This window comes from Tamandua tetradactyla, chromosome 14 (assembly GCF_023851605.1).
Source record: "Tamandua tetradactyla isolate mTamTet1 chromosome 14, mTamTet1.pri, whole genome shotgun sequence".
Taxonomy (NCBI): Eukaryota; Metazoa; Chordata; class Mammalia; order Pilosa; family Myrmecophagidae; genus Tamandua; species Tamandua tetradactyla.
In genome coordinates this window covers 79,628,768-79,654,461 of record NC_135340.1, presented here as the reverse complement: position 1 = coordinate 79,654,461, position 25,694 = coordinate 79,628,768, and the positions used below count along the sequence as shown (strand labels likewise).

The window sequence follows — 25,694 nt, the reverse complement described above, 5'->3', positions numbered from 1 at the left end:
CTTAGTTAAGAACTGTCCAAGAATTTGTCTTTTGTTTCCTCCTCTCCAGATACCCTTTCCCTCTTCTCCTGTTTCTTTGTCTAAAAATTGAATCTCTGAACAGAAACTGAGACTGTATGAGATGATGACTACCAACTCCTTTTCTGCGAAATGCCCCAAAGGCATGGGTTTACCCCCTTTGTAATCTATTCCAGATATAGCTTTCTCTTTTCGCATTCTTCAAAGTGGACTATATAGAATTCAAGGGTTAAAAGGAAATACTTCAACTTTTAATAAAAACTCCTAAAAACTCACCTAGGGTTAAGGATCTTTGCCCACATGGATGAGGCAGAATTCTGCTTGAGACTCAAGACTGTTTTCTGAATAAGTCTATACAAGGTCATCATAAATATCCTCCCTATAGTCAGGAGACCCAAGTTCAAGCCCCAACTTTGTTTTCTCCTGCCCATGTGATATGGGCAAATCATATCCCTTCTTTGGCTTTTGTTCCCTCAGCTGTAACTGAGGGGGTTGGTTGAGGTGCCCTAATGCCTTTCCAGTGTCACCATGTTATAACTCTAAGTGAACACTGATGACTGCCATTCCTGACTCTGTGTTTCCGGGACAGTGTCTGAGGGCAGTTAAAGAGGATAAGAAACTGTACAGGAACTTGAACTTGACATCCAAAAGTAACCCCTACTTGTAACGGTGGAATATGTTTCATTGGGAATGCACTGGGAATAATTAGCCATCTTCTTAGACCCACTTGGGTCTGAGTTGCTGTTTGTAGAGAAGTTGCTTCAGCAGACCCTCCTGGTCTGGCTGGGTGAGCTTGGGGGCCATTTTAGCGGAAGCCTGCAGGCTGATTGCTGGCTTAGGACAACAAGATTGAAGCCCAAATGCAGCTTTGCCACTTTACTCCTACACAGCTTGCCCAGCGCTACTCCTTCCAAGAGCCCAGGATGGGCCCAGTTCTGTCGCTGTAATGAGAATGTGAGGCAGTCCAAGGCAAATCTGTTCATTTGGAGGTTGATTATAGAAGCTTGGCCAAAATTCTCTAATCTCAGTAAAGAGGCAGTTTCCCAAGAAGCAATGAGGAGGCAGCCCCAAGAGAGTAAGACCCCAAGCCTGCTCACAGAGGCTCTGGCGTTTATGGGAGCCCTCTCACACTCCTCTCAGAGAGAACCTCAGACCATCCACATGCAGTTTCAGGTTTATGGTGTAAACCTATTTGTCAGCATGAACCTTGAGCAAATTGTACTCAGTTATTCAGTAGACTCTCCTACTGAGGCGTGTTTGTAATTAGAGTGTGACTTATTCAGGGTTTTCTCTGGAGGTTAACAAGAACTGCAGAGTCAGAAATTTCTGCCAGGAGAAAAGTATTTTTTTTTTTTTTTTTTTTTTTTTTTTTTAAAGGAAGGAAAGAAAGACAGAGAAGGAAGGAAGGATGGAAGGAAGGAAGGGAGGAAGAAAGGGAAACATCTTTATTTTTATTATATTTTGTTTGTTTGTTTGTTTTTTACATGGGCTGGGGCCGGGAATCGAACCGGGGTCCTCCGGCATGGCAGGCAAGCACTCTTGCCCGCTGAGCCACCGCGGCCCGCCCGAGAAAAGTATTATTAAGGAAATTCTCCAGGGGAGAAAGTGCATGCACTTTGGGAGAAGGATGAGGTTTAACCAAATCGGTACAATTGAGACAGAATCATTTAACTTGAGGATGCTATGTGCCCAAACTGGCTAGATGCTGGACTTTCAAAGGCACTATGGGACCTGGCTTCAGTTCTCAAGATGTTTACAGTCTAGCTATAACTTAGCCTAGGGCAGGGTTTCTCAACTTTAGCAACACTGACATTTTGGGCTGGACAGGCCTTTCCTTCTTTTCTGTCCCCCTAGTTAGCAAATGTTCTGGCATCTGCCTGCAATGGGACCCGAGTCCTGCAGGCTTAGTCCATCTCTGAAGAGAATACCTGCTTCCTTGAAGGTTGGTGCTGTCTCATTTGGGAGAGGACAGTGTTTCAAAATCTTCTTATCCTGGGTTTCATGAGAGGCGGAGTCCTTAGGCAACAGCTTCATCAGTATACCTCTCCCCAAGCGGCTAACGCTTTTTGCTTGCTCAGTCGATGCCGCTTTGTTTCGCTGCATCAAAGTCTTGGCTCAAAAGCATCTGTTCCTGTTTCTGGGACATAACTTGTCTTCACAGCTATTTGGTCTCATTTCATAGTTTCCAAGGAGAGGCAACAGATCTTGACAAGTGGATGCCTAAGAGGAAGAAGCCTGGACTACAGCAATAGATTAAATTATGCTCTTATTTATAGGGCCTATTGTAGCTCAAGACACAGTGAACAAGGAAAGCCAGATTCTCCAGATAAGGCACAAACCTGGGTCATATTCCCTTGTAAAAGTTCCTTTCCTGGGGGTCTCGCTTTCCACAGACTTTGCTCAGTGTCCTAAGGCCACAGGTAGGGGTTGCTCAGTTGTTTGGGGGGCTGTGTGGCTCTCAGGATGTTTGAGGTGACTGAAAGGACTGACTTTAGAAACTGTCCAAGTGGTTAGGCTCACTGCTAATAGCCTAGTGTGGCAAGATCTGGTTTGGTTGGTACCACAAACATCTGGTGCTTTAGGAACAAAGAATACAAGTGTATTTCATCAAAAGACTTGGAAAAGAAACCACAACTAGTTTTTGGGTTTGGTTTTGTTTTGTTTTTAAAGATCCCAAAGACTAAAGCCTCTGTGTACCTTAAAAAATAAAAAACAAACCCAAATACCAAAAAGGCACTGTGCAGAGGCCCCAGGCGGTGAAGGGCACAGAGCATGTGCTGTACAAAGTGTGACACTCTCCCAAGTGGGAACTCGTGTCCTGCGGGCCTTCCCGTGCACAGACTGGTCCTTGTACTCGAGTTACTCGGAGAAGTCTGGGCAGTGGATCTGGCCAGGGGTACGTTCTCTCTGCCACCTGGGGGGCTGGGGGCTATTGCTGGCAGTGGGCAAGAGCAAGGAGAACAGACCCCCCTGGCCTTAGCGGGCAGCTCTTCTCCATACCCATTCTGCCCATCCTCAAACAGCCTGGGGTCACATGGGGAAGCCGGACCTGGGGACTCCCAGGGATCAGCCTTGGCCCAGGCGGCTTTGTGGACCCAGTATGAGATTGCACAAGAGTAGAGTAAGAACAGGGCCAGTGGCTCCTGGAGAAGCCACCAGACTCTGGCCATAGCCCCAGGACAGGAGAAGGAGGGTGACCAAACCTTGCCTTACAGCCTCAGGCCTGGTGCCCAGGGGCACCAAGCACCCTAAAGAGTGGGGTCCGTGCCTTCTGCTGGTATCGCATACTTGGCCGGGGCTCTTCCAGGGTCTCAGTTGTCATGGAGAAGTGCTTAGTTGACTGACTGTGGGGTTTCTCCTTAAATACCTGGGCACTATCACCCCTTCCATCCCCGACAGGAACTCGCTGGGAGAAGCCTTAACCCTCAATGGTCTGGCTCCACATAGCAGAGAAGGGAGGCTAGTTTGGTGAAGGAATTTCTCTAGTGTGTCCAAGAAGGCCAAAAATAAGACCGGACACAGGAGGGATGGGGATCAGGATGGGGGAGAAGTCTGTGGTCAGTTCCAGCTGAGCTCTGCCAGCCCTACCCAGCCAGGACCTGGTAAGCTCCTTGTTGAGAAGAGGGGTGGGATTCAAGTAGACGATAGCCTGCTCAAGTAGACTCCGGTTCCTATCCTTCCTCACCTTCCCTCTTTGGCCGCATTTTGTTAAAAACTGAAGTCTTGCCCTAACAAAGGGCACTGCTGTGATAAAGGAGCATCGGAAGGAGGGATCATTATATGAATTTCCTAGGTAGGCAATTCTCTCTACCCCTGAGCCAAGGGTGAGCACACCCAGAGGTCCACCCGTTCCTCCAACCAAAGGCAGAGCTCTGCTCCGCCTTTTTTTACTGGTCACATCCAGCACAGCTTGACTCTGGGTTAACTTCCAATTTTTTCCTCCTTCCTTTAAGAGCAAGACCTCACCTACGCAGGACTGAGTCTGGGTATGTGGCCGGCAGGCCATGCATGCTGCAGCTGGGTGATTGCTGTGATTCTCCATGTGATCTGGGCCGCTGATGTTTCCAGCCCAACCTCTCTGCTTCTCTGTGCCATCGCTCTGGCTCCTGGCCCCCTCCTTGCTGTGGGTCTTACCCCAAGTTACTCTCTGATTCAAAGATAAACTGCCAATCAAATCTTCCCCTAATGAAAGACCTAATCATCTATGGCATATGAACATTCACAGAGCCTCTCCTAGACCGTTTTGGCCATAGTGGGAGGCAACTGCCTAAAAACATGCCTGAGCCCCATGTGCAGGCTGGATAACCAGCGTGTCACCTTGACAATGGAGTACTGGTTGTTTGGGACTGCTTAGAACTTTACAATGGGACTTGGGGGGCAAAGCTGATAAGGAGACATCCTACTGGGCCTAAAGCCCAGCAAACAAAGACAGAGTAAATTCTTATTCTTTAGCTCAGGGTCTCTCAAAGTGTGGTTCGTGGACTACCTGCAACATCATCAGCTGGAGGTGTTTGGCAAAAATGCAGATTCCTGGGCCTCACTTCAAACAGACTGAATCAGAGTCTCTGAGGGTTGTTGGGTTAAAACAATTCCACATTTCAAACATGCTCTTCAGCAGATCCTTAGGCAAGTTTGAGAACCCCTGCTGGGCAATTTGCAAATAGCCCCCTTTAAGCACTCCAGTTGTGTCCAGCTAAGCCAAAAAAGAGAATATGAGAATGGAGATGGGTAAAGAACACCTCTCCAGTGGTTGATGATGCTGCTGTCACTTGACTTCACACCTGCATGCTGTGCGATATCTCACCTGATAAGGGAAAGGAGAAGGTAATGTATGCATCCATTGCCTCTTCACCAGGCATCATCCTTTCGGTGGCCCTGGCTGGTGGTCTTGGCATCTGTATTGTCCTGGCAGTGTCCTTCTGGCTTTTCAGAAGGAAGAAGAGGTGAGCTGGCTTTGATTTAGAAAGGGAATGGGTGGCTTATATGTCCATGAGGGTTGGTCTGTCTGGGAAGGCACCCTGTCAGACTGCAGAATTGAATTGCCCCTGTCACCTGTACCAACATCTCTATCCTAGAAGGGCTGTTTCCAAGGCACTGGTGCCCCAGGTTACCTGTGCATGATGCACTGGTTGTTTGAGGGTCATTGTGCTAAGCATTGAAGGTGTGGATACCAGCCTTGCTGCCACTGCTAATCAGCTGAATGATTTGAGCAAATCTTGATTTGGGGCGCAGAAAGGGTCCCATTTTCCTAAACACAAGCAGGAAGGATATCTTACAGTGATTCTTTAGTCTGTTTTTTTCTGCTATGAATCCAAAAAGGAAAGTGAAGAAAAACCTGACCTCTCAGTCACATTAGCTATCAGTGCCCTATGCTCCTGTTTTTATTGTTATGTTTGCTTATCCTAAAGTCTAATTTATTGTTCGGAATCAAAGGCTTAAGGGAGGGGGGATGTGGTCTTCAAAGTGGAAGTCTAGAATTGTTAGGTATGAAAAGAGAAGAGTTGGAAAATGAACAGGGTCTGTTTGGTGAATCCTTTATTTGCCGGTGATTCCCTCACAAGACCAGCAGAACTGGGGAAAGGTCCCTAAGAGAAGAATCCAGCTTCTAAAATTTGCCTCATTCCATAGCTAAGTGCGGCTGTTCTCTGGCTCTTTCTTGTCTTGGACTAATAAGACGTGTTCTTTTTCTAGTAGCAAAAAAGGTGACAACAAGGGAGTCATTTACAAACCGGCCATCAAGAAGGAGACTGAGTCCCACGCCTGATGTCCCTGGCACTCCCAGGAGGGACCTTGCTTTGAACACTACATACTCTGGCCCTCTGGATACTTGAGATACTTGAGGGTGTCCTCTGGAGCTCAACATGCAGATACCCCTGACCCTCGGAGGCCTCTAATGGGGCACCCTGCTGCCCTGGTGCGATCAGTGACTGGGAAGAGTTCTCAGGTCAGGACACAGTAATTCTGAGCTATCTGCACACATCTGTGTGAGATGTAAGTGGGCTGGATTCTGGGGTCTCAAACCAAGCCACCTGCTGTTATCAGGAGGAAAACATTCATCCAGGGATTCACTCAAGTGTTTATTCTCCAACCTTTGGAGACCAGATGTGCTTAGGTTTTGCTTTTAAGACTCAGTTTTTTTTTCTCAGTGGAGGTTCTCCTTTGATTTCCTTCCTCTCTGACAAAATGTTTAGGTTCTCTGATTTCCTTCCTCTGACAAAATGTTTAGTCTGACCTCACAAGTGCTAGGAAGAATTGATACAGGAAGGGTCAAGCTGTCAGAGGCAAAAAGAAAACAAGAGATATACTTTGTAATATATTAGGGTAATTTTCAAAGTTCAGTCCTTTGGGTCAGAGGCATTGAACGGACCCTAGAGGAAGGCTGTTTCAAGTTCCATTTCTCTGCGGGGATGGGAAAGACACCAGGGATAACACATATGGACTGGGAGAGCCTTACTTTAGATTAGGGGTTTTATTTAAGTAGTTTGCTGTGCCATAAATGGGAGGACAGATTATTAAACCCAAGCCCAACCTCCTGTCAGTGGGGCACTTACGTTTTACACTCTATAGATTTTATAAGTGACTATGCTTTTCCCCTAAAATGGGTTGCTGCTTTCTTTCCTAGAGTAGAGGTGAGTTCTGAGATGATGCAAATGGATTTGAATCTAGAGGGTCAGGCAGAAGCAAATCTTTTGCCCAAATTTTGCTTCTGGCTACCTCTGCAAAGTCCCTTCTGTCAACCTGGAGTCAGGGCTTTTCTTCTTCTCTGACTTTGAGGATGAAAAGTCATGGTTCAGTTAAAATACATTTTCAAGCTATAAAAGCAGGAAATAGTCCTTGCAGAGACTGACAGCATCGTGGCGGTTAGGAACCGATAAGGGAACATTGCAAAAATGCTTCGTGTTCTTCCCCCAGTTCACAGAGACGGTTTCTGAGGAGACTGGGCCTTCATTTTTCTCCCATAGATGTGAAAGTCCTTCGGAGATCAGTTAATTCTGCCACCCAGCCCTAGCTGCTAGCACCTTGCAGTTCACAGAGAACTTTCTGATTCATGATCTCATTTTGACAGCATGGAATGTCCTCTTGAAGCACCGATTTCTTTATAACATTTTTTCCCCCTTCTACTTCTTCCTCCAACTCTGAGGTATGAATGCTAAGAATTCTCCTCTCCTCTCCACTGTCACACCTCTTTTGTAGTGATGCCAAACCTATTTGTAGCCTGATTTTCTGGCCAGCATTGCAAGTCATCTAACTGGGGCTTCAGACGTGTGAACGAGACTTTTCACAGTCTTGGAGCCCGGGGGCCATTCCAGCTCTGCCATCAGCGCCCCCTGAATGGCTGCAGGGAGGACTCTCAGGACAGAGTACTGTGAAGTAGGTAGTGGTTTCTTGGCCTTGGCCCAAAGTTGCCATTCACAAACAATATAAAACACTCTAGAGTGGAGGGACTGCCTTTCGCAAAGATCTCCGTACATTTCATAGATGCGCTTTGTGAGAGAACAGAGAGATCATTGTACCTGGAGCAAAGGTTGTTCATAAAGAAGGGTATTTACTGGGTGGTGAAAAACAGGTCTCTGCCTTCTCCCCTCCCCGCCCAGCACAGCCCAGCACAAGCTCACAGCCCTCGTCGCTGAGACCAAACAAACCCAGGGAAGCAGAAAGGATGTTCCAAGAATCAACACTGTCAACATCTTTGCTAATCCTTATAGGACTCCTGAGGATCCAGCTTTAGACTTGGGAAAGCTTTCTTCAGATTTTCATTCATTCCATTGATTCTAGTCACCACTAAGGAAATCCGTGCCGTGGTGATGGAGCTCAGTTGCTTGTTACTCATTCCATATCTGGGCTGGGCCGCAGCCTACCTGGGTGTTCGGGCACAGGGCAGGGGCGGAGAACAAAGACAAAGCACAGGCTGAGGTGAGGGACCCAGGGAAGGTCCCAGCATCTTCAGTCTTTCTGTTGCCTCTCACTAATGGGGGATGTGAGGTCTCTGTTCTGTTTCTTTAGTATCATCTGGTAAAAATGATAAAAAAAAAACAAAAAAACTATAGCTGTTTTTTTTTTTTAACGGAGATTCTAGGATTTCACTGCATCGATTCTATTAATTTCAATCTCATGCCCCCAATTCCCCTCCCTTCATTAAACTCTGAAGGTGTCCGCAGTTGGCACCCATCGTCTTCGTGCCCGGACCTAGACGGCTGTGATGATGGTCCCCCCAGCACTTCCGTACTCACTGTAAGGATGACTGCAATGAAGAAATATGCTGTAAATATGAGAAATTCTAAATAAAATGTTTTTCAGTCAGACTGCTTTTATGGAGCTGAGGTTAAAGCCTTACTGTTGGCCTAATCCTTTGCCCCAATTCAGACTTCATGTTCTGATTTGCTAAATAAGGGGCAGCCCTGAAAAGGCTACAAATAGGTACCATCATTATTTGAGTTATTTAGAAAAACTTCCAGTTTTCACTTTGTTTTGCCTCAGGTGAGAGAGGTGAACTGTTCAAGGTTATTTTGCTCTACTGGGTGATAGAGTGGCTGACCCAGCCTGGGAGGAGACGCATTAAAACCCTCTAGGTTCTGATGATCTCTTCAGCTAGAACACCAGGATTCTTTGTTGTGTTGTGTCCCTCCTTTGGCATTCTCCCAGGTATCAGAGCCACCTGCCGTGATGAGGACACATGGGGAGTAAGGTGTCGAGTCCCTGTGGACTCCCATCTTACTGGCTAGGGACTGGGGGGAGGACATTTTCTGGGGCACAGAGAAGTCATCTCCCTTTCTTCTCCACAGCTTTTCTCACAATTCTCCGAACTCAAGATTCATTTGAGTTGATGAACAGGGAAGTAAGGTGGAAAGAGCTATGGTTGGCAGAGAAGACTCAAACCCTCCTTTGGCTTGGCCATTGCCTCGCCAACTAGATCTAAGAGTCTCAACAATCTAGGGCTGCACAGTCCAATAGAAACATATCGAATATAATGCAAGCCATATACTTAATTTTACATTTCTAGTAGCCACACTGAAAGAAGTAAAAGAGATCAGCAACTTTAATTTTAATAACATATTTTATATAACCCAACAGATCCAAACACTATAATTTCAACATGTAATCAATAATTTTAAAAAGATATTTTAGCTATTTTTTCAGTGTTTTCAAAATCCCAGTGTGTATTTTACATTTACAGCATGTTTCCATTTGTATGCTAAATTTTCATTCAGAACAGTTTATCTGTGTTTAGATTTTTAAAAATTTACAGTTGAAAATGAAGATTCACATATCCAAGTTGCTCCAAACACATTTAAAAGTTTCCCAATAACTAAATCAAGTATCAGCTTTTAAATTGAAATGTATTAAAATAAAAGAGTTTTCTCAGTCTCACCAGCCACGTTTCAAGTACGCAGTCGCCACACTGGCAACTGTACTGAACTGGCAGGTGTGAACCACGAGTCTTCTCTTTCGTGATGCCCCTTCTGAGTTATTACACCTAGGACTTTCCTACAAAATTAAATCTTGGGTGAAAGCCTTGAAGCGACAGGAGTAGGAGATGGGAGAGACCAGGGAAAGAGTAATGGAAGAAAGGAGAAAAGAGGGCAGAGGGAAAATCAGAAAGGCGAGCAGACGGGCAGAGGGGAGACTGGGCTCCCATTTCTTAGGCTCCCTCGGGCAGGGGCGTCTCAGCCCTCCGCGCCCTGCGCCCCTCCACGCCCTGGGGCCCGTGTGCTCAGTAGAGACTGGAGCAAGGGCGTCCGGTGTCTCCGCGGGAGCGCGGGCTGCACATACAGGGATGTCTGGTTAATTGCAGTAGGACCAAGCTGCAGGACCCTTGCCAGGTGCTCACCCCGCACCGAACCCCACACACGCCTCCTGACCTCCTCAGAGTCCTAATGTCCAAGGACTTCTCTTTCCCGAAGAGTGTGAGTGTGGAAGGGGCAACGTTCTGGCAAACGTATCATATCTGAATCCCGAGAAGCTGGAATTGTTAGCTGCGTCCCACCCGCTCACGCTAAAATACACTGTCTTCCTTCAATATGACGGGAGAAGTCCCGAGACTGGCTTAAATGAGGAAACGTGACCTCTGCGGCCGCCTGCCGGGAAGTGGAGGCACCACCCGTGCAGTCCACGGGGGTTGCCCTTGCGGCGCTATCCACACTGGGGACGGCTGGGACAGGGGCACAGGGGCCTCTGGCTCGGGTTCAATTGCTGCAGGAGGTGGAGGGAAAGTGTGAGGCCCAGACAACGCTGCTGAGGAGGGATGCCTATAAAATGGGCGTAGGGAAAGGCCGAAGCATTTTGTTGTAGCAAATTATTCATCATAAAAAGTTATTGCAACCAGATCAGCATATCATATGAGTGCAGGTCAGCCAGGGATTCAATAAAGCCTCTTCCATATGCTTGATTTCATTGTACCTTCACTCCATTATTTCAACAACTCAGAAAAACCCCTATCTTATAAAAGGGAAAGGAGGGTTTTTAGCTATGGGCTAAACCAAGCTCATGAAGCTCCTGCAGCCTTGGGATCTTTAGTGATAGCCCTAGGGCCACCTTCCACAGCTCCAGTGGAGAGAGGGAAACAGTTTCTTGTAATAGAATTTACCATCCTGTCACAATCATATGGCAACCTCATAAAATCCCACAGACTAAAAACACTAAAGGGTTTTGTCCCAATGATTTCTGGAAAGTCAAGGACAATCTCCTGCCTCCAATCTGTTTGGCAATATTAAACCCTGGCTCAGGAAAAGTCCAATCAAGGACTGCCAACTGCAAGTCAGCAGGTCAGCTCAGTTCCTGGTATGTTACTCTCATCTCTGAATTCAGAAAACCAAATTCCCACAACCCATTCACTCAGCTTTCTTTTCCCCTAAGGTTGAACTGGACAGGATGAAACACACACACACACAGCCTGCCCCATCCAGGAATGCCTATTCAGAGCTGGTCTCTTGGTCTGTCTAGAAGGAGAAATTTGGCCACTATACAAGTGGGAGCCCAGAAAGCACTGTGAGCTTTATTCACATCGCTGCTATGACCTCTCGATATTGTAAGTCAAGGCCATTACTTCTGCTTGAGTTCACTGGTTTCAAATATTAACTTTTAATTACTTGCAATGAAGACAACAAACACAGGGCTTATGGTTTCAAGGGCAGGCTCAGACCTCTAAAGCAACTCTGGGTCAGTCACGGCAGAGTCAGCTGGCCTTCTCTTGAAAAGCAAAGGTTTTCCAGTGAGGCGGGTAACAACTTGTTAGCTCATCGGCTGAAACGAGTTTCTCAGGCTATCTAGATATCTTAAAACACATGTCACACATCCTATCCTCTATCTTTTCCAAACTTCCAAATATATAACCATTTGAAAAGTCTTCCTGAATATGGAATATCCTTTTGACAGAGAATCATGCATCTATTAACAATCACTGCTCAAGAGCTCCCTCTTTACTAAGTGAAATTTGAATTCATTTCCTTTGTCTTCAAAGTAATTTCCAATGACTTTTTTTCTCATATATCTTCATTCAAAAGCAAAGATTTAGTGAGCAACTATTGTATGCTAAGTATACAATGATGATTTAGACAGGGTCCCTCTTATTCAAGGAACTCAGTCTCAAGGGGGCAGACAGACACAGAAACCACTGACCATAGTACACAGAAGAATGATATTTACAGAATAACACTATGGGTCCATCAATAAAAGAATGGCTAAACAAATTGTGGTTTATCTATTAAATGGAATACTATTCACAACAGAATGTTGCAAATTATCGATAGGCACAAGTGAAGATTATGTTAAGTGAAAGAAGCCCTGACACAGAAGGGTACATTTTGTATTATTCTATTTATATGAATAGAACAAGCAAATCTAATCCATAGTGTTAGAAGTCAAAATCAGGGTTTGCCCTTTTAGGGTGGGAGTGGGTTGGACTGGAAAGGAATATAAGGGAATCAACTGGGGGAATGGAGATATTCTCTATCTTGATTGGAGAGGTAATTACAAAGCTGTACACATGTAAAAAAACTCATCAAATCATGTGCTTAAGATCTGTGTATTTTATTGCACGTAAATTATTCTTTGAGTTTAAGAAGTGCTAAGGGATCATAGCGGAAGAAGTCACTTGCTTTTATGAGTCTAACCAGGAAAAAGCTCACAAAGGAAGTGACATCTGAGTAAGACCTTGAAGGAGGAATAGCATGTTTTCTGGTTGAAGCAAGAATAAAAATGCAAAGGTGTGAGTTGAGGGTAGAGGAAGCCTCAGGGGTGTGTTTGAAAATCTCAAGGAAGGGAGAATAGGGGGTGGTGGGAGGCAGAAAAAAGTGGTTGGGGTCAGATTGTGAAAGAACCTGAATGACAGACAACCCTTTCTACCAAAGACAACAAGTCATGGTAGTTCTCTGATTATTGTTTTATCTGATAACATAAATAATACATGCTTATTTTTAAAAAAAATTCAAATAATTACATAAAAACAGAAAGTCCCCCATAATCCTAACATGCAAAATAATCATTGCTAGCAATTATTTAGTGTTTATCTTCCTAGACTTTCTCTCTATATATGTATTTATATTTTAATAACATTTTTCAGTTTTTAATAGACTAGGATAATGTAGTAGCCTGAACTGTGTATCCCACTTCGGACATGCGCTTGGCCTTGGTCTGCAGTCTGGTGGTATGGCCCACTGTAAACAAGACCAACTCAAAATGTCACTTCAGCTCAGGTGCAGCCTGTATGGATCAGGTTGGACTTTAATCTGGGTTACTGGAGCCTTTTATAGGTAGGATAAAAGTCAGGCAGGGAGAGAAGCCAGAAGAGACTGCCATGTGCATTGCCGTGGAAAGAAAAGCAAGCACAGAGATCCCTGGCAGCCAGCCCCAGGAGACCGCAGTCTTTGGAAAGAAAGCACTCCTCTGCTGATGCCTGGATTTTGGACTTCTAGCTTCAAAATGCCGGGCCAATAAATTCCCTTTGCTTAAGCCAGCCCATCGTATGGTATTTATTTTAGCAACTGGGAAACTAAAACAAAGGTCTACACTCTGGTTTTGTTTTCTAATGTATCTTGGATATCTTCATTCCCCTTCCTGGTGTGCAATTATGCTGCTCTTTGATGGTGCCTTCATTTCAGCGGCCCACGGACAGACATTTGTTACAGACTCTTCACTATTACCAGGCAACACAGATCCTTGTGCAGTCAAATGCATTTCTACTGGATAAATTCCTAGAAAAGGAATTGCTGGTTCAAAAAAAGCACATTTTGGGGGTGCAAGGGTAGTTCAGTGGTAGAATTCTCGCCTGCCATGCAGATCTGGGTTTGATTCCCAGCGCATGCACTTCCCAAGCAAACAAATAAGGAAACAAACAAAATCAACAAATGGTGCTGCAGTAACAGAATACCCACATGGAAAAAGAATGAAATGTGACCCTGCTATACAGCATACAAAAAAATGAAGAAAAAAAAAAAGCACATCTTAAAAATGTATAAATAGAATGGGACTTGCCCTATTTAAGATGGTGAAGTGAGCCATCAGGATTACCCCACTCCACAGAAGCTCTGAACCACCCCACAAGAGCTGGTAGAAACATCTTCCTCAGAGCTCTAAAAAAACAATTAAAGGACCACAGGAACAGGGCGGCTAAAAAGTGCCAAAGACAAAGGCTACCTGAAAGGTACAGAGGGAGCACAGCAAATCTTGTGCACATATTGTGCGCGTGTATGTCTGGCCTAATCTATGTGATGGTGGCCTGAGGGACTCGCCATCCCAGAACTTGCTGTACATGTAGAAGGAAATTCACGGTATTCTTCTACAGAATACTGTGGGTGAGCCAAGTCTGACTGTAGGACATAAAGTGCAGGGCCTGGGATCTTGAGGAAACTGTTTCCTAGAGACACTGTTTCCAACACAAGACACAAGCACAGTTGCTCTATGCTTTGGCCTGGAGTTATTTCCTAAATTGACTATATGGATAAGCCCTGAAAGAGCACTCCTACAGTTCAACCTGCAAAAACTGGGAGAAATATTTTCCTTTCTACCTTTTGTTGTTGTTGTTGTTGTTAGCTCTTGACAAGGAAAGCTCTGTCATAATGCTAGCTGGATATAAGCTTTAGGAACAGACCTCTTTGGAGTCTAAATTCCAGCAGTCACACATTCAAAATATCAAAATGTCCAGGTTTCACCAAAAGGTGGCAAAACATACAAAGAAAAAGTTAACGATACGGGTAAATCTTTTATTCCCTACAGGATTAAAAGGCAAATGCATAAAATCTAATGACAAATGAGTGGTTTCTGGACTCATAATATGTAAGCATGCAATCTGTGACAAGACCTACACAAATGGGAGGGGTAGCAGAGCACACTTTTTGCATGCCATTGAAGTTAAGTTGGCACCAAAGCAAATGAGATTGTTATAGATGTAGGATGTTAAAATTAAAGCCCTATGGTAACTACAAAGAAAATGCCAGAGAATATGCAAGCTCATAGTGACAGAAATTAGAGTACAGGTTGCTAGGGGTGGGAGGTAAAGGGAATGTGGAGTTAATGCATAATGGACATAGGGTTTCTGTCTGGGGAGATGGGAACCTTTTAGTAACTAGACATGGTGGGGGTACCCCAATATTGTGAATGCCATTAACCCCATTAAATGGTATTCTTGCAAGTGGCTGAGATGGGAGAGTTTTTATGTTGTATATATGTTCCCACAATTTTAAAGAAAGAGCAACTAAAGAGACAATGACAACTAAGTGCAAAATGCAATTCTTGACCCTAGATGGGATCTAAGAAAGGAGAACAAAAAGTTCAAAAGGACATTATTGGGGCATATGAAAAAATTGGAGTATAGACTGTAAGCTCTGTATCAGTGCGAAATTTCTTGAATTTGACAACTGTACTTAAGGTGCTTACATAAGTGAATATCTTTGTTCTGAGAAATACACATGGCAGTATTAAGTGTTCAAGGAGCACGACGTGGACAACCAACACTCATGTTCAGAAAATGGATTAATAGAGAAAAAGAGAGAGAGAGAGAATGATATAGCAACTAAGGAAAAATGTCAAAATTGGTAGATGAGGGGGTATAGGGGTATGTTGGAATTCTCTGTATGGGGTTTGCATTATTTCTGAAACCATACTATGTGATAATGTTTCAAAATAAAAAGTTAAAATAGGAGGAAAAAATTATAGATTTTGCTAAATTACCCCCCAAAAGAGTTGTACTAACATGCCAGTCCCACAACATGCTGTTTCCACCATACGCTCAACAATCCTTGGTATTATCTTTCCATCTTTGACAGTCTTACAGTATAAAATTTTTTGCTTGTTTTACATCTTTTATTAGTAATCTTTTAGCATATTTATGTTCTTTGAGCACTTCTTTTACTGCGCTGTTAATCTTTTTAAATTATAGAAGATTCTCATATATTATAGGTGATAAACTTTTTTTATATATATCAGAAAATATTTAAGGTAGCTTTTGCTGTACAGTTTAAAATTTTATGTAGTTAAATATGTCCATTATTTTCTCTTTGTGGTTTGTAGCCTCAGTGTAATACTAAGAAAGACTGTCTCCATCTTATATTTTAAAACTCTTCTAGCTTTTTTCTGGTTCTTTAAATCTTTAAGACCTATCTTTAATACATCTAGATTTTGTCATATAGTAAAAGTGAGCTTTGTTAAACAAATCTTGTATTGCTGGGAGTATCTCCTCTTGGTCATGTGTACTGTGCTCTTTATGTATTGCTGGATTCAATTTGCTAAAATACTGTTGAGGATTTTTGCACCTATATTCAGGATAGACTGGTTTTGTAGAATGTTTTTTCCTATAATGTCTTCATCTGGTTTTGTTATCAATATAATGCTGGCTTCAAAGAATGAATTGGAAAGTATAACATCTGCTTCTATTTTCTGGAAGAGTCTGTGGAGAATTGGTAAATACCTTTTTAAAAATGTTTAGTAGAATTCTCCAGTGAAGCATTTTAAGCCTGGAGTTTTCTTTGTGAAAAGAGATGTAAAACTACAAATTCAATTTCTTTAATAAGTAAAGGGGACTTCATGCTTTAGCTTCAACATGCAAAAAGCTTGAAAGTTGTCACTCTTATCCTTATAAAATAAGTGCTGAGCAAACTTAAAATTAATGATTTTTCTTAGACCCACCAGAGAACTGAGATCTCATGGCAAACTTCCACCCTGAAATCTGGAGAGATGGGCAAATCCAGAGAGTCACAATTGAAATTTGCTAACCTGGAACATAAGTCACTGGAGCCATAAACTGGTAGGGACACTTAAATGGTAACTTGAAATTGCTGGAAGGCTGAGTGTGGACTAGTGTGAGAGTGAGAAACTTCTGGGGGCCATAGTCACACTTACAAAAAACACTTTTTTTTAACCTTCAGGAACCCCTACCAGAGGCTCCTTGTAAAATATGCCCAGAGCATTCTCCATAACAAAGGCCTTCTCCCCAGGGGGAAGAGCCTGCTCTAGTCTTCCTGTCTCATCTAAGTGGGGATGAGAAACTAAGAAACTCGGCCTATGGATACAGGCTGTGCAGGTTTAGAAGTATTATGTACCCCAGAAAAGCCATGTTTTAATCTTGATCCAATCATGTGAGTGTATCTGATTAGTTTAATCCCCACCTAGCACTGTGGGGACTCGATTAGATTATCTCCATGGAGATGGGACATGCCCAATTGTAGGTGTGACCTTTTGATTAGATGGAGATATGATGCCACTCATTCCAGGTGGGGCTTGATTAGCTTACTGGAATCCTTTTGAAAAGGAAACATTTTGGAGAAACTTCAGGGCAGACAAAGACTAGAAAAACGAGAGAAGCCTCAGAACCGACAGAAACTTCACAGCAGAGCTGACAGAGATGCAGACACATGAGGACCAGACACGGATGTCTGGAGATGCTTGGAGCCCAGCAGACGTTGCCATGAGATGTTAAGCAAGCCAGAACCTGGAGAGAGCCAAAGGAAGCCAAGAGAGGAAAGCCAGCCCTGGAGAAACAAAGTGAGGAACCCACATAGGAACAGAGACTGAAAGCAATGGAGCCCAGGAGAAAAGGACCAGCAGATGCCAGCCACGTGACTTCCCTGCTGACAGAGGTTTTCCTGACCCATGGGCCTTTCTTGAGTGAAGGTAACCTCTTGTTGGGGCCTTAATTTGGACACTTTCACTTCCTTAGAATGTAAACTTGTAACTTATTAAATACTCCTTTATAAAAGCCGCTCCATTTTTGGTATATTGCATTCTGGCAGCTAGCAAACCCACACACAGGCCTACTAAAAAACTGAGGTTTAATCTTGAGATTATAGACTATGTACCCCCCCACACACACACACACACCTTACTTACAACAACAAGACTGCAGTACAAAAACAGTGGACTGCAGCCGAAGGAGCTGCAAGACACAGACCCTTTCTGAAGGAGAATCCTTAGGGACATTCAAAGTCAAGAATGGAGAGGACTAGAGGAATGCGAAGTCTCTGGCACCTACAGCAAACATTAAGCAGTCTATTTCTAGCCAGATTAACATAAAACTTCACACTAAAGGCCTGTTTACTTACTTCATTCCTATTACCCAGTACATGATGTCCATCCTTCAACAAATAATTACAGGGTATGCTAAAAGGCAAGAAAAAACACAGAGATAGAAGGCTATTCAGGTTTTCTATTTCTTTTTGAGTGTTGGCAGTTTGTGTTTTTAAAGAATTTGTCCATTTCATCAATGTTGATGAATTTATTGGAATCAAGTTCCTCATATTCCCTTACTATTCATTAAGTAATATAGGTTCAGTAGTGATGTGTCCTCATTCCTCATTTTTACCATAAACCCCTTATTTTTTCTTTAATCTGGCCAACACTTGAGTTTCTCAAAGAAACAGATTTTTGCTTCATTTATTTTCTGCACTGTTTTTCTGCTTTGCATGTTTTTGATTTCTGCTCGTTTCCTTTCTTCTGCTTACTCTAGGTTTAGTGTGCCCATTTTCTAGTTTCTTAAGTGAAAATTTAGGTCATTTTTCTACTGATCTAATCTAAATATTTAATGCTAAAAGTTTCCCTCTCCTTCCTCCTCAGGAACTTGTTTCTGCAATTATCCCCCACTCTCACTCTCTCTCCTGCAACATTAGATTCTACTGAATCATTCCCATCTTCATATAAACATGCTGTTATAGTACCTATCACAAGAAAAAAGTTAAGAAAACACCCTCTCTGTTCCCACATCCTCCCCAGGCTCCCACCCTATTTCTTTACAATAACATGGTTACCTGTACTCGATAAACTGCCTCTACTTCCTTATCTCTCATTCTCTGATATTCATCCTTACTACTACACTGAAGTTGCTCTTATCAAGGTCACCAAGAAGTTCCATTTTGCCACATGTAATGGTCAATTCTCAGTCTTCTCTTACTCACTATCCAGCAGCATTTGATGTACTTTCCCCCTGGCCCTCAGGTCACCATGCTCCCTAGGTTTTCCTTCTTTTCTCACTGAATCCTCTTTCTCAGCTCCTCCTCTCCTTTCCAACCTCTCAATTGGCATGTCCCAGGATGCAGTCCTGTCTTTTTTCCTTTAGCTACACCCACTATCCAGGTGTCCTTTATTCATTCCTAAGATTCTAAGCTTTATCTTATATATTCAAGGTATTCTATACTGTTTCCTGTTTACTGTAGTAAACTTGTAGTTGTCTTTTAAAATACTTATGTGCTTTAATCTGTACAGTTAGGTTCTATGTTCTCTGAGGACAAAGATTCCCACTGCTTCATTCTTTTCCATCCTTTTTGAGTGTTAAAGTACAGTGCTCTGTGCATGGTAAGCCCAGAATATTGTAAACTCCACCTCTGATTCTGCTCAAGCAGTGAAATATGTATGGATTTACTAGTTAGGTAGAAGCACAATTTACAGTGATCCATGCATAAGTGATAAGTGCCACCTACAAATTATTGAGTCTTAAATGCAGAATCTGCTCAGGGCTCATAATCTATAATGGTCACCTTAAATAAATCTCATCCCTAGTCTACCTACTGAGACTGAGACCATGGACCAGGAAAGTAGTTCCTTCTCCTTTTCCATAGGAGGTTCCTCATGTGTTATGGGGCAATCCCCTTATTCCAACTAAATACCAAACAAGTAAGAATTAAATTGGAACCACAGTAGAACTTCACCTACTGTATGAGACTAAGGGAAGAGAGCTTGATTTTATCCAAAACCTAAATTTTCTGTAGCACACAATCTAACTCAATCTGTCTGGACAGATCATTTAAACAACACCCAACACATGGAGCCCAGAATGGGAATAAGGGCTTATAATTCTGTATAGCTTAATGTAATACCCAGATACATCCCAGAGTATGTTGGGCAGATAATTAAAAAGTATTGGCAAAGTCCCTTGAAGGATGGGAAAAAAATATGGCACTATTAAGCCTTAACAACAGGGAAACCTCTAATATTCTCTCAAACATTAGGGACTCCCAAGTCAATAGGCCAAGCCCTTGATCTTGAGGCTTGCTCTTGCGAAGCTTATTTCTGTAGTGGAGAAGATAAGTTACCTATAGTTATGCCTAAGTGTTACTTCCAGAAAAACCTCTTTTGTTGTTCAGAATGTAGCCTTTCTCTCTATAAGCCTAACTCTGCAAGGAAAATCATTATCCACCCCACTACGTGGGACATGATACCAAGGAGTGAAAAACTCCTTGGCAACGTGGGACATGATTCCCAGGGATGGCCCTGGCACCATGGAATTGACAATGCCCTCCTGACCAAAAAGGGGAAAACAAATATAACAAAATAAGATATCAGTGGCTAAGAGAGTTCAAATAGAGTCGAGAGGCTATCCTGGAAGTTACTCTTAGGCAAGCTTCAGCTAGATATTGCTAATTACCATGGTTTGCCAAACCCCAAATTCCTGTTAACACTAAAGAACACTTAGGGCTCTATCTGAGATTCTACATAAGTTTCACACACTAAGATTACTTTCCAGAAACCTACAACCAAGACCAGATAAGTTCTGAAACCCAGAGGGGCCAGCCTCTCCAAGAACATCAACTGGTTCCATCCCCTTTTCAACACGAAAAAGTTAGAATGGGCATAACCCAAATAGCCCTAAAGATTGGGAGAAAAGACCAAAGGAGAAGTAGGAATTCTAACAGAGAAGATAAGATTTAACAAACAATGATGAATGCTGAATCATTATATTGATATTTCTTTTAGTCTCCAGTATCTTTGAGCAGCTAGAAGGAAAAACTTAAAGTTATGGAACTGTAATCCATACTAAACTCTGAAATCTGATCTATACTTACTTGTTACAATGTACTTTAAGATGTATTGCTTTTTTGTATATATGTTACATTTCACAATAAAAAATGTTAAAAATTAGAACCACAGCTTCCATGTGGAAGGCTCACAATAGCACCAGAATCTGGCTACTGCCTGAGGGACGTGTGCTTCTTTCACTGGTTTACAGGGTATGAACAAAGAGTCCTCAGTCTTTGAGGATATTTCAGTCAATATACAATCAATATAAACCTGGAATAGCCTTACTTCAAACCAGAATAAACAGGCAAAATATGGGTTGAGTTTCAGCTGATGTCAGCTCCCAAGGACTCCGTGTGATGGGAAAGGCTGCCTGGACCCCACGGCCGCACTCTCCTCACCGAGGGGAACCCTGGGAGGATTCTTCAGGCTGTGCAGGGTCTCTGCCAGAAACCAAATCAGACTCTCCTCCTTCACGGACTCTCATTTTCAAACACAATTATATAACGTTTTATCAATTCACCAATTTATAATTACTTAGTAGGTTTTCCAAAGTGATCAGGATCTTCAAAGATTCTCTGCTTGGTTTAAGATGCCTCAAGGAACTTCTCTGCACCAAACAGTCTCTGAATACACATAAATAAAATAGGCCTTATGAATCTTAAGTCAGATAGCAAAGGCTTTCTCTCTGAAGGAAGTCTCAAAACTGATCAGTCATAATAAAGAACAGACTGTAAAACCAGGTTCTATGAGACAAAATGGTAGTAACAGATATTGACTGATATGCTATTCCAAAGAAGAGGAAACTAGGGAAACAGTAGTGCCAAACAATCTTTTTATTGTTCACCGAAAAATACAGGTCTGGAAAGATTCTATAGCATCATGTATTAAATGCAAGGTCTGATACTGCAAGATATGACCCATAACATATAAAATGCACACACTTTACATAGATAGTACCTGCCTTTAAAAACTAATAGAATGAAGTAAAGCCTCTTATTAAAGGAGAAATATAAACATTGCAATTATAAACAAAATACTCTAAGCAAAGCATTTTAAAACGGTTTTTTGTTGTGACATCTACCTTATCTACCTGGAGTTAGGAATGCTGCAGCCCAGAACAAACGTAGCTAACAAAACGCCAGCATTCTCAAGGAGCGCGCTGCAGAGAGGCTGGCTGCTGATGCCCCCGTGGGCAGCGCCCTTCCCGGTTGGCAAGCGCGATCTTGGTGGGCCCCTCAGGCTGGTGCTGACAGCTACTAATCCCTGATTTGGGGCTAGTTCAAGGCGAGTGTATTCAAGAGCACTAGGAAGGAGAAAGGAGAAAGCTTCCGTCACCACTGCTTATACTGCATCAGCTCTACCGGTAAGGACACTTGGCATTTTGGATGTGAATCTGCCCCTCTCACAAGCATTAAAACATGCTGGAGAATTAAACTATATACACTGGGAACAAATGCCATTTTTGATGCAGTCTGCAGGTATCATGACTTATGCCTTTCAGCTATGTTTTCATTTAAGAATATCTAAAAGTGACACTACTTAGTGCCAGTCAGGAAGCCCAGGCAAGAGGTAATAAAACTTTTCCAGTTACTACTACTATTTCTAATGAATTAAAGATAAATACAGCTTTTACTAGAGAGCAAAAAAAACCTATCTTTGACATGGCAACATATTCAAGCACTGTAACAATATTCACAATTCCAAGGTCAACTTTAATTATACCCACATTTTCCCCCAAACTGAGAAAATCCTACCTGAAGGACAGCACACATCAACGCCATCTCTCTTTTTTCCAAATACTTTTATCAGGGCTCAGAAAGTTCATTACAGATAACAAATGCAAATAACAACAACATCATCATCATCGTCAATACATATGCAGCAACAGGGTAAGACTAGACCCTTCGCCTGGGCTTCCCTGGCACGCGGCAACGCAAGCCTATCTGAAACAATGGTACTAAGCTGACTATGGTGGTGCTCACATTCTAAGAGAAATACGCTTCGTAATAAAAAATTATGAAATAATTTCCTGAACTAAAACAAGTCTCACTATCAAATAAATTCTTTTCACCTGAGAAGTTTCTATGAGATGTTGCAATATCCTCGCTTCTTAAACTATTACCGTATAGAGGACATCCTCAGAGCTCAATTTATATGAATATTAATATTCTCAGATTTTCTACACTTTACAAATCAACAAATATTTTATTAGACTATCATTTAAGAGATTCGTAAGTCGACAGTAGTAATCAATTACATATATATATACTTATTCTATTCATCAAGGAACACTACATTCTAGTAAGAATAAATCCCAGTTCAATGGGTATCCTATTTCTCTTGAGTCTGCCCAATAAATTTCACTCTTCAGACTCTCTTTGACTCTTTATTCTATGGAAAACTTGCATAAAACTAAAAAATTACAAACTACAGCAGAAGCATTGGCATTAGTGCTGATGTAAACTTTAGGGGAATAACTATAATTGTTTATGAGCCTTTTCACTGCTTTCTTGAAGCCCCACTCCTTTTGAATCTCTAGGCAGAAATTCTAATAAAAACATGGGGTAGGAGGGCAGTTCATTGGTAAAAGTCTAGTTGACACATAAGGGTCTGGTCCCTGAAATGACAAGGGCCAGCCAAATACTGGCCATATTTCTGTTTTAAACATGTTCATATTCTTTCTACAAAAGTATTGTCAAATTCATCCACCTGTCATGTCACTTTTGAGCCCTCTTATTGCTGTATGCCTATTTCTTTTGGTTGTTCTACTGCACATACAAGATTCACTGATTATCACTTTAATGTGTAGGTAATTTCAATTTCATACTATCAGCTCCTCCAAAACTATCCACTGGGAACTTTTTATTAGTATAGGCACAATTCACTGGCATTTCTTCTTTATAAAGGAAATCAAAAGGGTTGTTTAAAAGTTGAATGAACAACTTGGTTATTCCCATACAGGGAATGCTAAATGTGTTACCAAAATCCAGAGAAGTTAAATAGATATAAAGATTATAGAGATTATGTAAAACATGAATTTGGCAAATAAGAAATATTACATTACTCCATTTTGGGTGAAAAGTTGTTTAGTATAATAGGAGCAAAATAAGTGTCACAAACACCCCACTGGCTTATTTGGGCATACTTTTGGTTAATTGTTCATATCCAGCTCCAATGAAGCCTGTTCCAGGACACAACATTCAGCTCCCCGCACAGCTGCCCAAAGATAAGACAATGAGCTCCACCTCACAAACCCAGCAGCTAGTATTCTGGTGTTAGACACTGCCAGTGGCTTAGAGCAAAGCCCAAGAAAAACATTTAATGGAGGACAGACTTTAAAAAGTTGTACAAAAATTCTGATTTTGTGTTAGCTTCCCCAGAAGTCAAGAAGTAATCATTTTTAGTTAAAGAAACTGAATCTATTATCAAAAACAATGTAATGCCACAAAAAGCCAAAAAAAAAAAAAAAAGAGAAAAACTTCAGGAAAATACAGATTATTAATCAATATCTTCTTTGGGCTCAAATATCATAGGGAATCAGTATAATTTGTTATCACATGTAGAAGCTCAGCACACCATTTTCTCATAGACATGGTGCTAGTGAGACACATGGAAAAAGATCACAGAGATGATGGCCCTTCAAGCCTTTTGGGACTTCAGAACTGAAAAAGACAAAGGCTATCAGGATTTGACCTTAAGATATTTACTTGTTAAGCCCGAATTAGGAGAGAGCTACTCATCTGATTCTAATTTATTCATGATATTTTCATGAAGTTCCCACTCACGACACCAGTGGTTCACAACTTGGCTGCAAACTGGAATCCCTTGGGAGGTTCTTAAAAAATACCAAATGCCCAGACCTACTAAACCTGGAGGGTAGGGCCCAGAACTCATCCTCTGTATGTTCACCATGCAACTCTAATGTTCAGCGAGGACTGCCCCCGACTTATGGCTTTAAGAGAGCTGTTGCATGAAAGCCATGTGAATGGGACTCATATCTAGATAGTTGTGAGTTGTTTTTTTTCCCCTAAATTCCACCAGGAAAATATATTTTTCAGAAAAAGGCACAGTTGTGCTTCCTCTAAAGACACAAAGACACAGCCTGCTGCTTGGGAGGTGTGGGTTCCGGAAGGTTATCTGGAGCGCTGGTTGAAAAGGAGGAAGTCCTTGTCTTGGCAGAGAAGACATAGCTTCAGGCTTCGGCAGGTGCCTCCAGCAACAAAGAATGCCCAGATACCCATGAGCACCAAGATTATATATGCGGACACCAGGCTTATTACATAATAAGGACTTAAGAAGGTCTGCAAAGGAAAAATAAATCAACTTGGGTAATAACAGCAAAGTTATTAAACATGTAACAAAATATGGTAGACTTTCAATAGCTGGGGTCTATTTCACCAAACATATGATGCCTATCATCTTGAGAAGCACTAGGTTCCAAAAGGACATACAGAACTAACCCAGTCAATGGACACCACCCCATGGATCCTATGCTGTACTCAAATGGCAGCCCTAAAATGTAGTCAGAAGCCAGAACCCAGTGGAATATCTAGGAGAGGAAACATGTTGTTTAAGCTGAGTCCAGATTTAAATTCATTTCTTTACTAATTAAATTGGCTTTTAGAATTTGCAACAAAGTGAAACAAGCCCAAGTTACTGCAGGTAATAGGATGATATTAGTTATTCAAGGAGAACTAAGGAAAGAGCATCTCATTTTTCATCTGTACAACTGCTGTAGGTTCTAAAAGTTTACTCATTTAAAAAATAAAATGGAATGATAGTTATGTACCTGGTAATGTGTAGATGCAGGGAACGCAATAGTGAACACCAAAGTCTCTACCCTAATGGAGCATATATGCTAGTAAGAGAGGCAGCTAATGAACAGGGAAACAAAGAATAAATAATTACAAATTGTGATGAATGCTAGGACAGAATAATTGTGATGATCTAGGACGCTACGTAAGAACAAGGTGATCTATTTAGGACGGTTAAGGAAGGCCTTAAGGAAGTGGCATTTAAGCTGAGACATATCGGAGAGGACTGAGTTGTGTGGAGGGGGGTGGGAGGCAATGATATTCCAAACCAAGAGAGATAATTGTGAACCTGGGAAGAGTCAATATTAAGGATGTATTAGTGATGGAGGGAACTCTAATCAAGAGGAGGTAGAGGGAGAGACAGATGCCAACCATGTAATGTGTTGTAAGTCAATGTAAAGTGTGTAGATTTTATCCTGAGAGCAATGGAGGGCCATAGACAGGTTTCAGGTAAAGGAGATGAATGACAGATTTCAATGTTTAAAACAATAGAGAATGGATTAAATAAATGGTGAAAACAGGGAGATTAAAAATTGGTAAGATGGCAATTCTACCCAAAGCAATTTATAGGTTCAATGGAATCCCAATAAAACTATAACAGCTTTCGCTACAGAAATGGAAAAGCCAATCATAAAATTTACA

The 25,694-nt window shown here is 42.2% G+C and overlaps 2 protein-coding genes across 7 annotated transcripts in view; one reads left to right on the top strand and one right to left on the bottom strand.

Annotated features, from left to right (window-relative positions):
* Nucleotides 1-8,319, top strand: part of CA12 (carbonic anhydrase 12) — a 57,815-nt gene extending 49,496 nt beyond the window's left edge. The window contains exons 10-12 of the mRNA XM_077126738.1: nucleotides 3,972-4,004; nucleotides 4,874-4,961; nucleotides 5,710-8,319. Of these exons, the coding sequence (XP_076982853.1) occupies nucleotides 3,972-4,004; nucleotides 4,874-4,961; nucleotides 5,710-5,782 (194 nt within the window). The 3' untranslated portion in view covers nucleotides 5,783-8,319. The remainder of the gene's footprint in view (nucleotides 1-3,971; nucleotides 4,005-4,873; nucleotides 4,962-5,709) is intronic.
* APH1B (aph-1B gamma-secretase subunit) overlaps nucleotides 4,457-25,694 on the bottom strand; it is a 46,728-nt gene continuing 25,490 nt past the window's right edge. Inside the window, exons 5-6 of one of the 6 annotated variants that reach the window (XM_077128144.1) lie at nucleotides 9,389-9,504; nucleotides 7,989-8,260 (exon numbers count right to left, since the gene is read on the bottom strand). In XM_077128144.1, coding sequence (XP_076984259.1) covers nucleotides 8,206-8,260; nucleotides 9,389-9,504 — 171 coding nt within the window. In that variant the 3' untranslated portion in view covers nucleotides 7,989-8,205. Of the gene's footprint in view, nucleotides 8,261-9,388; nucleotides 9,505-18,219; nucleotides 24,540-25,694 lie in introns of those variants that run through there. The other 5 variants (XM_077128141.1, XM_077128143.1, XM_077128146.1 and 2 more) reach the window with 5 other exon arrangements.